This window comes from Cariama cristata, unplaced genomic scaffold (genome assembly GCF_000690535.1).
Source record: "Cariama cristata isolate BGI_N322 unplaced genomic scaffold, ASM69053v1 scaffold8315, whole genome shotgun sequence".
NCBI classification, from domain to species: Eukaryota; Metazoa; Chordata; class Aves; order Cariamiformes; family Cariamidae; genus Cariama; species Cariama cristata.
This window is the reverse complement of record NW_009618052.1, coordinates 12,560-24,202: the sequence shown is the minus strand read 5'-3', so window position 1 is coordinate 24,202 and position 11,643 is coordinate 12,560. Positions and strand designations below refer to the sequence as shown.

At 41.3% G+C, this 11,643-nt stretch overlaps 1 protein-coding gene across 1 annotated transcript in view; it reads right to left on the bottom strand.

The window, feature by feature from the left end:
- Nucleotides 1-417: 417 nt before the first annotated feature.
- Nucleotides 418-11,643, bottom strand: part of BACE2 (beta-site APP-cleaving enzyme 2) — a gene marked incomplete at its 5' end in the record, with an annotated part of 19,309 nt that continues 8,083 nt past the window's right edge. Inside the window, 3 exons of the mRNA XM_009700712.1 lie at nt 418-931; nt 6,887-7,055; nt 8,228-8,377. Coding sequence (XP_009699014.1) covers nt 678-931; nt 6,887-7,055; nt 8,228-8,377 — 573 coding nt within the window. The remainder of the gene's footprint in view (nt 932-6,886; nt 7,056-8,227; nt 8,378-11,643) is intronic.

Below are 11,643 nucleotides of genomic sequence, written 5' to 3'. Positions count from 1 at the left end.
TTCCCAGTTTACACCTCCTCAAACTATTTTGTAACGACACTCGGGAAGGGTGACCCTCTCAAGTGGCAGCAGTGATCTTGAGGAAAAAAAAAAATCCCACAAACCAACTTTTTTTTTGACCTCACTTGCTTTTCTCTGCTGCTTAAGTCTGACCTTTCTCCCTCCCCCGCACTATAAGCACAGTTTCAAAATGAATTGATGTAAACAGAAAGCAGTATTCATTTAATGCAATTAATATGAAAGATTATTAAGTTGGGGTTTTTTTCTCTTTTTCTACAGTCAGGGCTTGATTAGTTAGAAAATACTGACAGCTCCTGGTTTTGGGAAGAGGGATGGACAATTTTGTTCAGACAGCTGAAGAACATCATGGTGTGGGTTTTTTCTCTTTTTTTTTTTCTTTTTTTTTTTCCAAAAGACGGTACTATTGAGAGCATAAAGGCTCATTGTACTGCAGCAGCAAATGCAGTACCGTAGCACTTAAGAGGTGGTTAACAGTGCTTTGGTTCAGAATCAGTGTTAGAAAATAAAGCTTAAAAAGTTATGATGCAGGATATTTGGCAGGATTTCGACAGCAATTTGTAATAAACGTAGAAAGGACTGAGGCATTGGCTTCTTCCCCTTGTCAAAGTACTCCGTTCTTCATTCTGTTTAAGTCCCAGGTTTCACGATCAAGTTTCTCATTTCCATCGATGACGCACTAAGGAGGATTCGTCATTGACCACGTCATTGTCGGTGTAGCGGTGCTGACACCGCGGTGGAATAAGCAGCAGGATGATCAGTACAAGGAGGATAATTCCACACAGGCTCATGAGAGCATAGGAGGCAATCCACAACAGTGGTTCGTGGAAAGAAACGCTAGAAACACAGTTGCTTGCAACATCTGCTGTTGTGAAAGGGCCTTCAATCTCAGATACTGGAGAGCCATCAACTTCTAAGAAATTAAAAAAAGAAAAATATTAAGTCTATAGACACAATTTAAAGGCAAGTAACAAAAGATCTAGCCTAAATACCTATATATCCCTTTCCTTCCATCATCATACATCTCAGCATACTCATGTTTTATTGTATTTCTCATTGCAATAAAAATGCTAGTATCCCATGTTTATAAAATGGGAATCTGAAGCATAAGGAGACCGTGACGGTCCCGCATCTACACAGGCTGTCAATGGGAGAACAGACATTTAAAGCAGGTTTCCCACAGCCCAAGTTAAAGCCCAAGCCACTGAATCACCTTTTCTCGCTGGACTAACCTTTCAGAAATGTCAATTTAACAAAGCTGAAAAATCCTACACCACCTGCACTGGAGTAGGTCAGAGCCTCCACAGTTTTCGTTTGCTTCTAGCATACACAACAACTGGAAGAGTACCTCAGACAATTCTTACGTCTTGCATGTTTGCTATCTTCCAGGCTATTAGGGAGCTGCAGGCAGGTTCATTGGCTTCACAGGTACCTTAAAGGACTGTATCCTAAACAAGGTGCCAGGTGGAAAGCAGCACAGATAGTCTTATGAGTGGAGGTGAAAATTCAGAAGGAAGGGGAGGTGAGGCAGGAGAGCTGGATGACAGCTGTCCAGAAAAGGGGAATGGTGGGGAGGAAGGTCAAAGTCAGCTGGGACCTGAAGGAGCAGCACTGTCAGGCATGGAGGGAGAAGCTAACCAAGCAGCTTGAAAAATGGAGAAGACAAAGCTAAGGCAAGACGCATGAAGAGGTTTCTTGGCAGCTCCGTTTTTGAATGGCCATCCATCTCGGTAACATCACAGCCTGTGTGACTTGTTTCATTACCATCACAAACCCCTACTTGTTAAACCAGTATTTGCTAAAAAGGGTTATGCTGCCCATGGTTGTCACAGTAACCATGGCAAGCGCAGCAAAGTTCCCCTGAGTTGTGGACAGGCCTACGCGTATTGTAAAGGCAGAGCAAGTGAGTTGCCTAGGGCAACAAAATATTCAGAGCATTTCCTATCTGCAGGTGCGCGGCCGGGGAAGGCTGGATACCTTTCAGCTTGCTTGGGGCAACCAGGAGCCTGCAGTTAGTACTGTCTGTGCATTTTAACAAGTCATCCAAACAGTTGTAATTCTCTCCTCTAGTCAGGTACTTGAAGACACATTTGTGTATTTCTCGTAAAGGCCTCAGTTTTAACCTTCCTGCTTAATTTCTTGTTCATTTTATACGCAGACACCCTCTTGCCAAATTGTAACTGATCCTACCTACAGAAAACAGTATCTCTTCTTTACACATATCTTAGGCTCCTGAAAGCATGTTTAAAGAGATTAGCATAAAATACCCTTTGGAAGGAAGAGGGGAACCTGGGTTTTGGAAAGGCAGGAAGGTGGCCTTTAAGGTTCTTTGTAGAAAAACAAATGCAGAACAGGTGGGCTGCTTTATCTGCAATTTATCGAGACAGACTTTAGTTGGCATTCAGTCCCTGGCCTCCCAACACCTCATATTATTTTAAGGTTTAAGTCTCAATAGACTTGATTCAACTTAATTGTGGCTAGCTGCTGAAAGTCCTGCTCGCCCTCACTGCCTCTTTTGTGTTGGTGCCGCAAGGAGAGTCAGGACAACTCACTGATCTGATGGAAAACCAACCTGTCATAACAAACAAGATGCCCAAACGAGGAATTTTCTGTAGGATCACTCAACTGAACTCATTCTCCAGCTGCAAGCAAGTGGGAAGACTCCTTTAGCAGCAATACGCTGTTAAGAGTGGACTGGGTGAAACCTGAGGCTGCACCCTCAAGTACCCTAACACTGGTAAATACCAAACACGTACTCTCTCAACTCATCAGATGGTAATAAACTGGTCTGTGTACCCTATATTGTCAGCATATCTTTGTCAAGACACCGCTGTTACATAGATATGGTAAGGGAACTGCACAGTAGCGGACAGACTTGTAAAAGACTGCCTAGAAGGTCTGTGGCAGAAATCTGTTTTATTCAGAGTCCCAGTATTGCACTTTGTCTACTATGCAGTTGTTTCTTCTGGTGTCACTCCCCTCACATCATTTCATCTGTCTCTATGAAGTCCTGCAGCAAAACCAAACTAATCCACATTTAATACTGATGTGAAATGCAAGGCATAAGTATTGCTACTTAGGAATTTAGTATTTTGAAGAAGTGGGAGAAAAAAAAAAAAAAGGGCAGCACAATTTTCCACCTTGGAGATTGCTTTGAAAATAAACAGTCCCTAATTACTCATTATTTGGCTTGAGTACAATAATTACTCCTATTAAAAAAGGCAATACAAAACTGTTGCCATAGAGGCTGACATTTTAAATTACATTTTGAGAATGCTTGATAGCAGCACAGCCTCTGCTTTCTTCCCTCCAAAAAGAAAAGTTTTCCCTCACCCTCTTCCATCCCCAGAGAAACTGAGAGGAAATCAAAAGAGAGGAAATTTGCCTAAATTGTTCAAACGAGCCTTTAGCATAAACTAAGAGTCACACACACTTAGCATATTACACATTAGCTGAATTAAGATATGTTGGCATTGGGTTTTTTTACAACATCTAGTGGTAGCTACCTATAATAAATTCTTGACCTTGAATAAATGAGATTTTCTTAATTATTGATGATTACAGGACAAAAATGACACCTCTGGAAAAATGTGATTTTATAACATTTGTGTAGAACTCAACCACACTCACTCTCACTCACTCACCATCTTGGGTGGTTTGGAAAGGAAGGAAACCTGAAGTCAGATCAAATTTATCATAAAATTGCAAAGTGCAGCTTGGAAGGGGCCCCTGGAAGTCAGCTAGTTCACCCTCCCACTCGGAGCAGGACTGTCACCATCACTAGATCAGGTCAGCTGCAGCTTTATCCAGCCAGGTCTTGTAAAACCCTGAGGATGGAGACCCCAGGACCCCTCTGGGCAGCCTCTTTCAGTGCTCTACCACCCTCCTGGTGCAGAAGAAATTCCTCATGTCCAACTTGAACCTTCCTGCATGTAACTGGTGGCTGTTGCCCTTGGTTATGTAGTTTCACTTGCACTCACCCTTGGCTTACATTCAGCGTAGGCCCACCATAATCCCCAGTTCTTTTTCCGCAGGGCTGCTGTTCAGCCGGTCCCTTCCCAGACTGTACCCATGCATGGTGGTTTTCTGCTCAAGGTGCAGAACTTTGCACTTCTGCTCACTGAAACTCTTGAGGTTTCTGCTGCCCAGTCCTTCAGGTTACCAAGGTCCTTCTGGACTAAAGCTCTGCTATTCATCATGCCATCCATTCTCCTGAGTTTAGTGCCCATGAATTTGGGTGCATTCTGTCTCATCACGGTTTAGTGTAGAAGTCATTCATGATTACAGTGCTTGGCACATTCCTTGCCTAAAAAATACCCGAGCGTTGCTTCTATGATCTTCTTACTTACTAGAAAAATACTAGGGGTCTAATTCTGCTCGATGCCGAGGTACCATTACGTTGCTTCACTAATACTAACTAGTTGATCTGGACATCTTGTCTCAAAGAAGGGACCTGATCCAAAACCTTTCCTAGTCATGCTGTAAACAGTAGGTTAGCCCTGAAATTATCAACCAGCAACTTAAAACGATTTGAAATTAGTAACAGGCAGAATAAGTCTTAAAGGCTTTCACATATTGGGGAAAACGCAAATTTCTTTTCCTGCTACAAAGGAATGGCTCCCTGCAGTGATCTATCTAACTCTCCTCACGCTTAGTGCATCCTGGAGAATGAAAATGGTGCAAGGAGTATTGTGGAATAAGCCAGTTCTCGTATCTAAAAAGTCTCAGTAGAAACTTGGGAGTCCTGTTCCCCTCATTTTGGTATTCAGCACATACCCATTTAACATCTTATAAAAACATGGGCTTAAATTTAGTGTAAACAACAAAGCATAGGTCATTGCAAAGCCACACCAAATGGTCTTTTATATTTCTCTATTTCTGAATATTTGTGCCACCAGTAATTTAATTTAATTAATGCCCACGAACAGACTGAAAAGCTCCAAATAAATTCCATTAATATAGTTGCTATGGAGGACATGGCTGGCCTCCACAGGAAGCCAGTTAGGCAGCTTAATCCCTCACACTGCACTGACTGCTAACCACTCACAGTTGTGGTTTTCTGATGAAAGTAGTGTTAAATATGGAAACCACAAGCTGTGAAGAAGTGAATTCAGAATAACTCGCACATCCAGCAAAATGTCATCTGCTCCGTGTGAGTAGGGTCTGACAAATCAGTATATCTTGTCTCAGTCAGTGGCTTGTATCATCTGATTTCTCAAGAAGCTAAGTTCCCATGATGGTAGGTTAGACATATGCATGAAACATGGACAAAGAAACAAGGAAGAAATGCCTTCTAGCACCAGCTGGGTATCATCATGTGTCCAAGCTCGTGTAAATTCAGATTTCGTTTCTGTTGAGCAAGCCCAGTTCCTCTCTAGGCAAGACTGGCAGAACTACAGTGGCCAAACTTTATGCTTCTATGTAGCAATATTAACATTAAGGTGTTATTATGGTTCCCTGACTGTTTTTCTCAACAAAGACATGCTGTCAAAGCAGTTCTTACGAGCACCAGCTGGCTTTTGTCCCCTGCTGACCACAGGTCGGTCAATATGTTCTGTCAAAATGCCCCCTCCCCTCTCCATTAACGGCTGCAGCGTGGCAGGGACAGGAGGCAGCTCTGCGCTTCCCAAAACTGCAGTCAGGAAGCACAAGGAAGAATGAAAGGTAGGAAAACCTGGTCTGCAGTATTTGTCTAGTCACACTCTCCTTCCAGATGCATTCAAAATGTGTCTTTCATCACTGCATGGTACCTCACAGAGGTCTTCATTAAGCAACCCACATCAATATCCAGATTTCCTTTCATAGCAAGCTCAAAGATGACAATTTTGAACCCATTAACAATGGAGAGATTAAAAAAAAAAAAAAAAAAGCTTTTAAAATGCCCTGGGGCTACAACTCAGCTAGCTAGTATCTCTTTTTTTTCCTCTCAATTACCTGGTTGCATTAAGCACTCAAGTACTTACTGCCCTTACCCTCTCTAACATAAATACTGGGGCCTAAAGAAGCACTGTCAGTCATAGTCCTTTTCTCATGCAAATCTCAGATGATACAATGTTTTTCAGGGCATAGACCACTTCTGTTTGGGACAGAGATTTGCATAGGGGTGCACATCCTCTCCCTTGTACCTTCTTGTGGTGCCAACGCAACGTCTCATCAACAAGGGGAGGAAACCCCAAAACTTTTGTTTTTAGCTACCTGTGGTGAGATAAGAGAAATCATGAAAAAGCAAGAAAGTTAACCAGCACTGTAAAATCAGGCAAACATTATGAGCTTTTTCACAGTTTCTCAGCAGCCAATTAAAAAAATTAATGGCTCTCTACTCACACTGAGAAAACTATTTGTTTAGAAACACCACAAGTCTTAGTGAGAGTCCCATTTTCATCTTAGCTCTTTCTTCGAGTGTTTCTGCGAGGCTGAAAAGGCGCAATTTACTTTAAGAGAAAAGCGGGAGTAAGGTACTTCACTGCACATTGCAAAAGTTAGTCGAAGAATCCATTTATCCGCAAATCAGAACAGGAACTACACTAAAATGAAAATGCATTAAAAACAGGGACGAGTCTCGTGTAACTGTTGGGGAAAGCACAGACAGATGTCTCAAAGAAGATCTTCTCTCAGAGGGAAGATCGCAACTAAGAGACCCAGAGCTGAGGCTGATTTACTTCACGCCAAAAGACTGTTGTGTGCAATGCAGCTTTTTTTTTTTCCCCCCCTCCCCTTGAAACCTGAATAGCTTGGGAATGCTCAAAAATATACCCTCCACACTTCATGAGTAACCAGGCTTTTCCCCATCAGTTCAGTGGCAAAGGTGCTTCTCTCCGAGCAGCAGGGATTTCCTCACTCACCGAGTCCTGAACAATATTTCTCTTACCTGCACAGGGACTCACTGCAAAGCCCACTCTCCTCTGGGCTCTGTCAAATATTACATAGAAGCCTTCCATGACTGTAGCACCAATAACGAGAGCGTTCGTGGAAGAAGAGATGCCGAATCGGTAGCACTGTAAATTCTCTCCTATTCCAAGGATGGGTTGAATATAAAGCTATTTAAAAAAAAGCCAGAGTGTAAGAAGCAATACCACACAGTACTTAGAAGTTCAGACCTTTTGATTTTTATATTCAAGCACTCAAATTCCACTGGAAATAGAGAATGAAGAGGGGCAAACATATTTCTGTACCTGATTTAAAACTGGTCAAAGCTTACAGGCAGGTAAGAGGTAAAGCTCTTGGATTCTAAGCTTGAATTTGAACACACTCAGTCACTATGTGAAGGTCAACAGCAAATTCATGAGAGCCACTTTTTATTGTTATTTTCCATAAGGGAAGGATAGCTGAGAAAGAACTTTGGATATGAACTCAAATTAGAAAGTAATTTTATTATTTAAAAAATTATCAGGATAGAATTGCATCAGAGAGCATTCAGTGTCAGCTTCAAGGCTCTAGATTCATAAATTCAAGTCACATTTTACCCCTTGTCTCCTCAAGGAAGATGAAAGATTGCCAAGCTACATGATCAATACAGAAAAAAGCTTATCATAAGGCTTTACTATATTTCAAGTTAAAATGTACTTAAAATGTTCATTCTCCCCTTTGCTTCTGACCATCCCCTAAGGTAAAAGACTGTATTAGTAATGTTAGTGGATACTAGCCTGTATGGCAACCTATACTGGGAGGGGAAGCCAGAGAGGAAAAATAAGTGCACATTATATTCTAAAAGCTGGCATGGAATATTAATAAAAGATAAACAGCCAAGTTACAGAAACTGGTGAAGAGATCACATAGGCTCATTGCCAAGATTGTCATATTCAGGAGAAGTGCTCCAACTCAGAATGCCACAAAAAACAAATCAATTTGCTTCCCAAAACGAGAAGATCAAAATGAGCAGAGACATTGTGTATCGACATCTAATGTGGCTAAAGCTTGTGAAAACAAAACAAAAACTTGCCTATTTTTTCTGACAATTTGAAAAAATCATTCCCAACTACATGGACGCACTCAGAAGGAAACTGTGTTTTTCTTTTTTAGTTTTATGTTGACAAGTTTGTTATTTTCCCTATTTAAAATCTGATTTTAAAAATTTCATTTAAAAAGATTTCCCTTGGATGCAATAAGCCTGTTCTCTATAACTGCTAAAAATAGCTCCTATTTTTTAAGAGCACATGCTTTATAATAGCAAAAAAACCCGTGTAACTGAATAAACAAAGAAGGTTGACACCTGTGGTAGGATAGAGATCCGAAACGACCTACTGGAGTTTTCATCCCTCAGGTAAATGGAGAGTTTGGGAAATAAGGACCAGGGTCTTTCAGTTTTATCCCAGCATGCAAGCTGTGAACCAGTCCAGAAACCAGAGGAGAATTCTTGTATCTATTTTAAAAAAAAGAAAGAAGAAAAAAAAAAGTGATTACATACATTTGGATAGACTTCTGTAAATGATCACTACCACTATTCGATACTTCTTCCATTCAAGCCTGAACACAAAGGACTTTTTCTTTAAGGATCAAAGCAAAAACCCAACACACAAATCGAGGTGCATCATAACCCATTATGACTTAGAAGGAGGGAGAAGAGGCAAAAATAAATTTAGCTCTCCCTTCTCTCCCCATTTGTGTCTCATTCCACTTCTGCAATGAACATGTATGACCTCCCTGAGCAATCAGTACTGCAAAGGGGCAAAGCATCAACGGACTTTTACTACTTATCTACCTCTTCTCTAAACAGCTCTGACCAAACACCAACGTTTTCAAGCAGCAGACTTTTTTTTTTAAAAAAAAAACACAAACCAAAATACAAGCCACATGAATATGTAATGGAGTCATCTCCTTTCCTCACATACCTACAGCTTCTTACTCAACTTCAGGGTTTTGAAGCCAAGGGCTAAGCCAAAATCTCCTGGCATCTATGGGAATCAAGGTCTGCTACAGTCAACGGAAAGAAACATGTCCCTCCATCTCTTTCGCTGCCCTGCCCCTCACCACCAATACAATTTGATGCGCTTTTGAAATAAGGTTGATTAACAGTACTTCCTAATATATCCCTGGCACTAACAAAGCAAAACGCAAACCCCTACAGAGCTTGTTTGCCTAAGACAAACATGTTGTCTAATGTTCATGTTCCCTGAAGCACACAAAGCTGATCTGCTGCCAGGTCAGAGGAAAAACCTTCCTTATCTGAGTGCGTTACTTTGTGCTGGTTCTTATTCCCACGTGAAGCAACATCCGAGGCAGTATCTTGTTTTGACGCTGCACAGCCAAAGCCTCCCATTTGGGCAAGGAAGAAACATGGAATCCAGCCTCTCCGCTCCCCTTATTTGCATTTATCTGTGATATGGATTATTTTGTAAACATCAGCTCGTACATGAGTTATGTGGCATTTTACAGGTGACAAGTATTCACACCCCCCCCATACCTGCCAATGAAATATTTGTTAGGGCTGCACAGCGTCAGAGACTTAATACTTCCAGGTGCTCATCTCTCTTGTTGGGCCAACAAGCGTACACTCATGTACACACACAGTGAGACCTCCCGTCACAAACGGACTGCTTTTACCCTTAACTCTCAACGCACGCTGAAGTACATTTCTTGGCATGGGACAGAACGCTCTGCCCCTCGCAGCTAAGTTCCAGACCAGACCTACTGAAAAATAGAGTTACTCTCTTTTTCCATTTTCTCTTGGAAAGCAGAACTTGTGGTCCGAGAAAAACTGCAAAATAGCACCCAGACCAGACAGACCAAGTCTATAAAGTGCTTTACTTTAAGTGTCTACTTTCATTTCCCACAAAGACTGCTTATTACATTGCATTTCTTTGCCTTACTTCTGTATGCTGAAAAAATGCATTGAGGGGATTTGGCTGCGTGATATCTAAAAGGTTATTAAAATAAAGATTTTAGGTTTATTTGACCCTTCCTTTCTCCAGCTTACTAACTTAGCATTACTTTAATGCTGTGAGTAGACATGCTGCTGCGACTTCAGCTCAGGGAAGGGTAGTAGCTGCCACCCCTCTGTGGCTCATCTCTGCCCATCTGCCAAAACCACCACCCTTCAAACCTGCCAACATCAAACCACATCTATAGCTGCTCCCTAAAAGACTTCGATCCAAATATGTAAGGTTTACAAAACAATCTGCACCACTAAAGAGCATAAAGCTCACAGCCTTGGGTTTTTTTATAAAGCTGAATAAAGGAATGCTTCACATCCAGTTATCCCACTATACCTGAGGGGGCAATAACATCTTGCTGGGAAGCTCCTAACAAGCTCCTAGGAGCAGGAACGTGTTATCCTGGTTCACCTGTGGTCAGAGAATTATGTCTGACTACAGTGGATGATTTTACGTTCCAGTGATAGATAGCCTGCCAGAAGCACAGTGAGCTAACAGTACGGTTGTGATGCCACGGTACAATTGCTGAAAATACCCATTTTCCTGATATCGCTCCTACATGGCTGGAATCTGATCCTTACCTCTTGTAACTACTTTCTTATTTAATAGACTATCTCCTTTGTTCAGAGCTGTAAAAGTAACTTTTGTTGTGTGTAGAGGGAAAGGGGTACAGCAGCAAGGTCCTTGAGATTAAAAACAAACCCTAAAAGAGTTAGTGAATGGTTTTTGTTCTTCCTATTAAAAATGCATAAAGCAGAGTGAGTGAGTGGTTCCCCTCTAATACCTTATCGATCAGCAGACTGACTATTTACTTGTCATGTGGAAGGCCCTAGTTCAAATCTCCTTCTGACCAACATCAGAGAGGAGTTTGGACCACTGTGACCCACTTCACAGGAGCCAAGGTGCCATTAAAAGAGCTCTTGGGTAGGCTTCTTTCAACTCCCCTCCATCGACTGAAATTGTTCCAGTCAACACTTACAAGTGCTTTACAAAGAGTAGAAGTCTTCAACCGGGGAAGCTGATAACGAGTACATTTCTTTCAGATACTGGACACCTGCAGGCAGTGAAGAACACTTCATGCCAAATCTCTGCTCTTAATCAGCTAGGAAAAGGATCTCAGTCTTGAATTATCAACATATAGGCAAATACTCTGTCTTTTGGACAGTCGGCTGATAGTCTCTCCGGTTACTGCATTTCCTGTGATTTGCAATGACTACCGCTGTCTGATTGTGAATCCACAACAAAAAATATTAAAATTGTTCACATTGAAATATCTGGGATTTGTTCTTCATCTTTAACCTTCTTGGCACTGTTCATTGTATTCAACCAAAATTTATGAATAGTTTTTATTAACCAGAAAATGCTGCTTCAGTTACGCTACACTCAGACATATCCACCATCTCCATGCCCTACTTCTAAAGCCCACTCTATTTCCAAAGAAAGTCGCTTTTAAAGATAAATAATTCAATAATCAAGGTCAAAAACAGCTTTATTGATATGAATAATCCTAACAAATGGCATCTATTCTATACAACAATAAGCATTATACTTGGAAAGGAACTGCTTGCCGTAGCAGGTTCTTCTACTTTATAAACCGTTTTGAATGAAAGGACTGATTTTTGCACTCTTAATACTCTGAATCAGAGCGACAGGGATTATGTCCATGTTTCTGAAATGCTTAGAACAAAATATTCCATCTCTGCACTATTTCTGACACATTTCCATATAGGCACTTCTTGTCTGTACTTGGACCTCT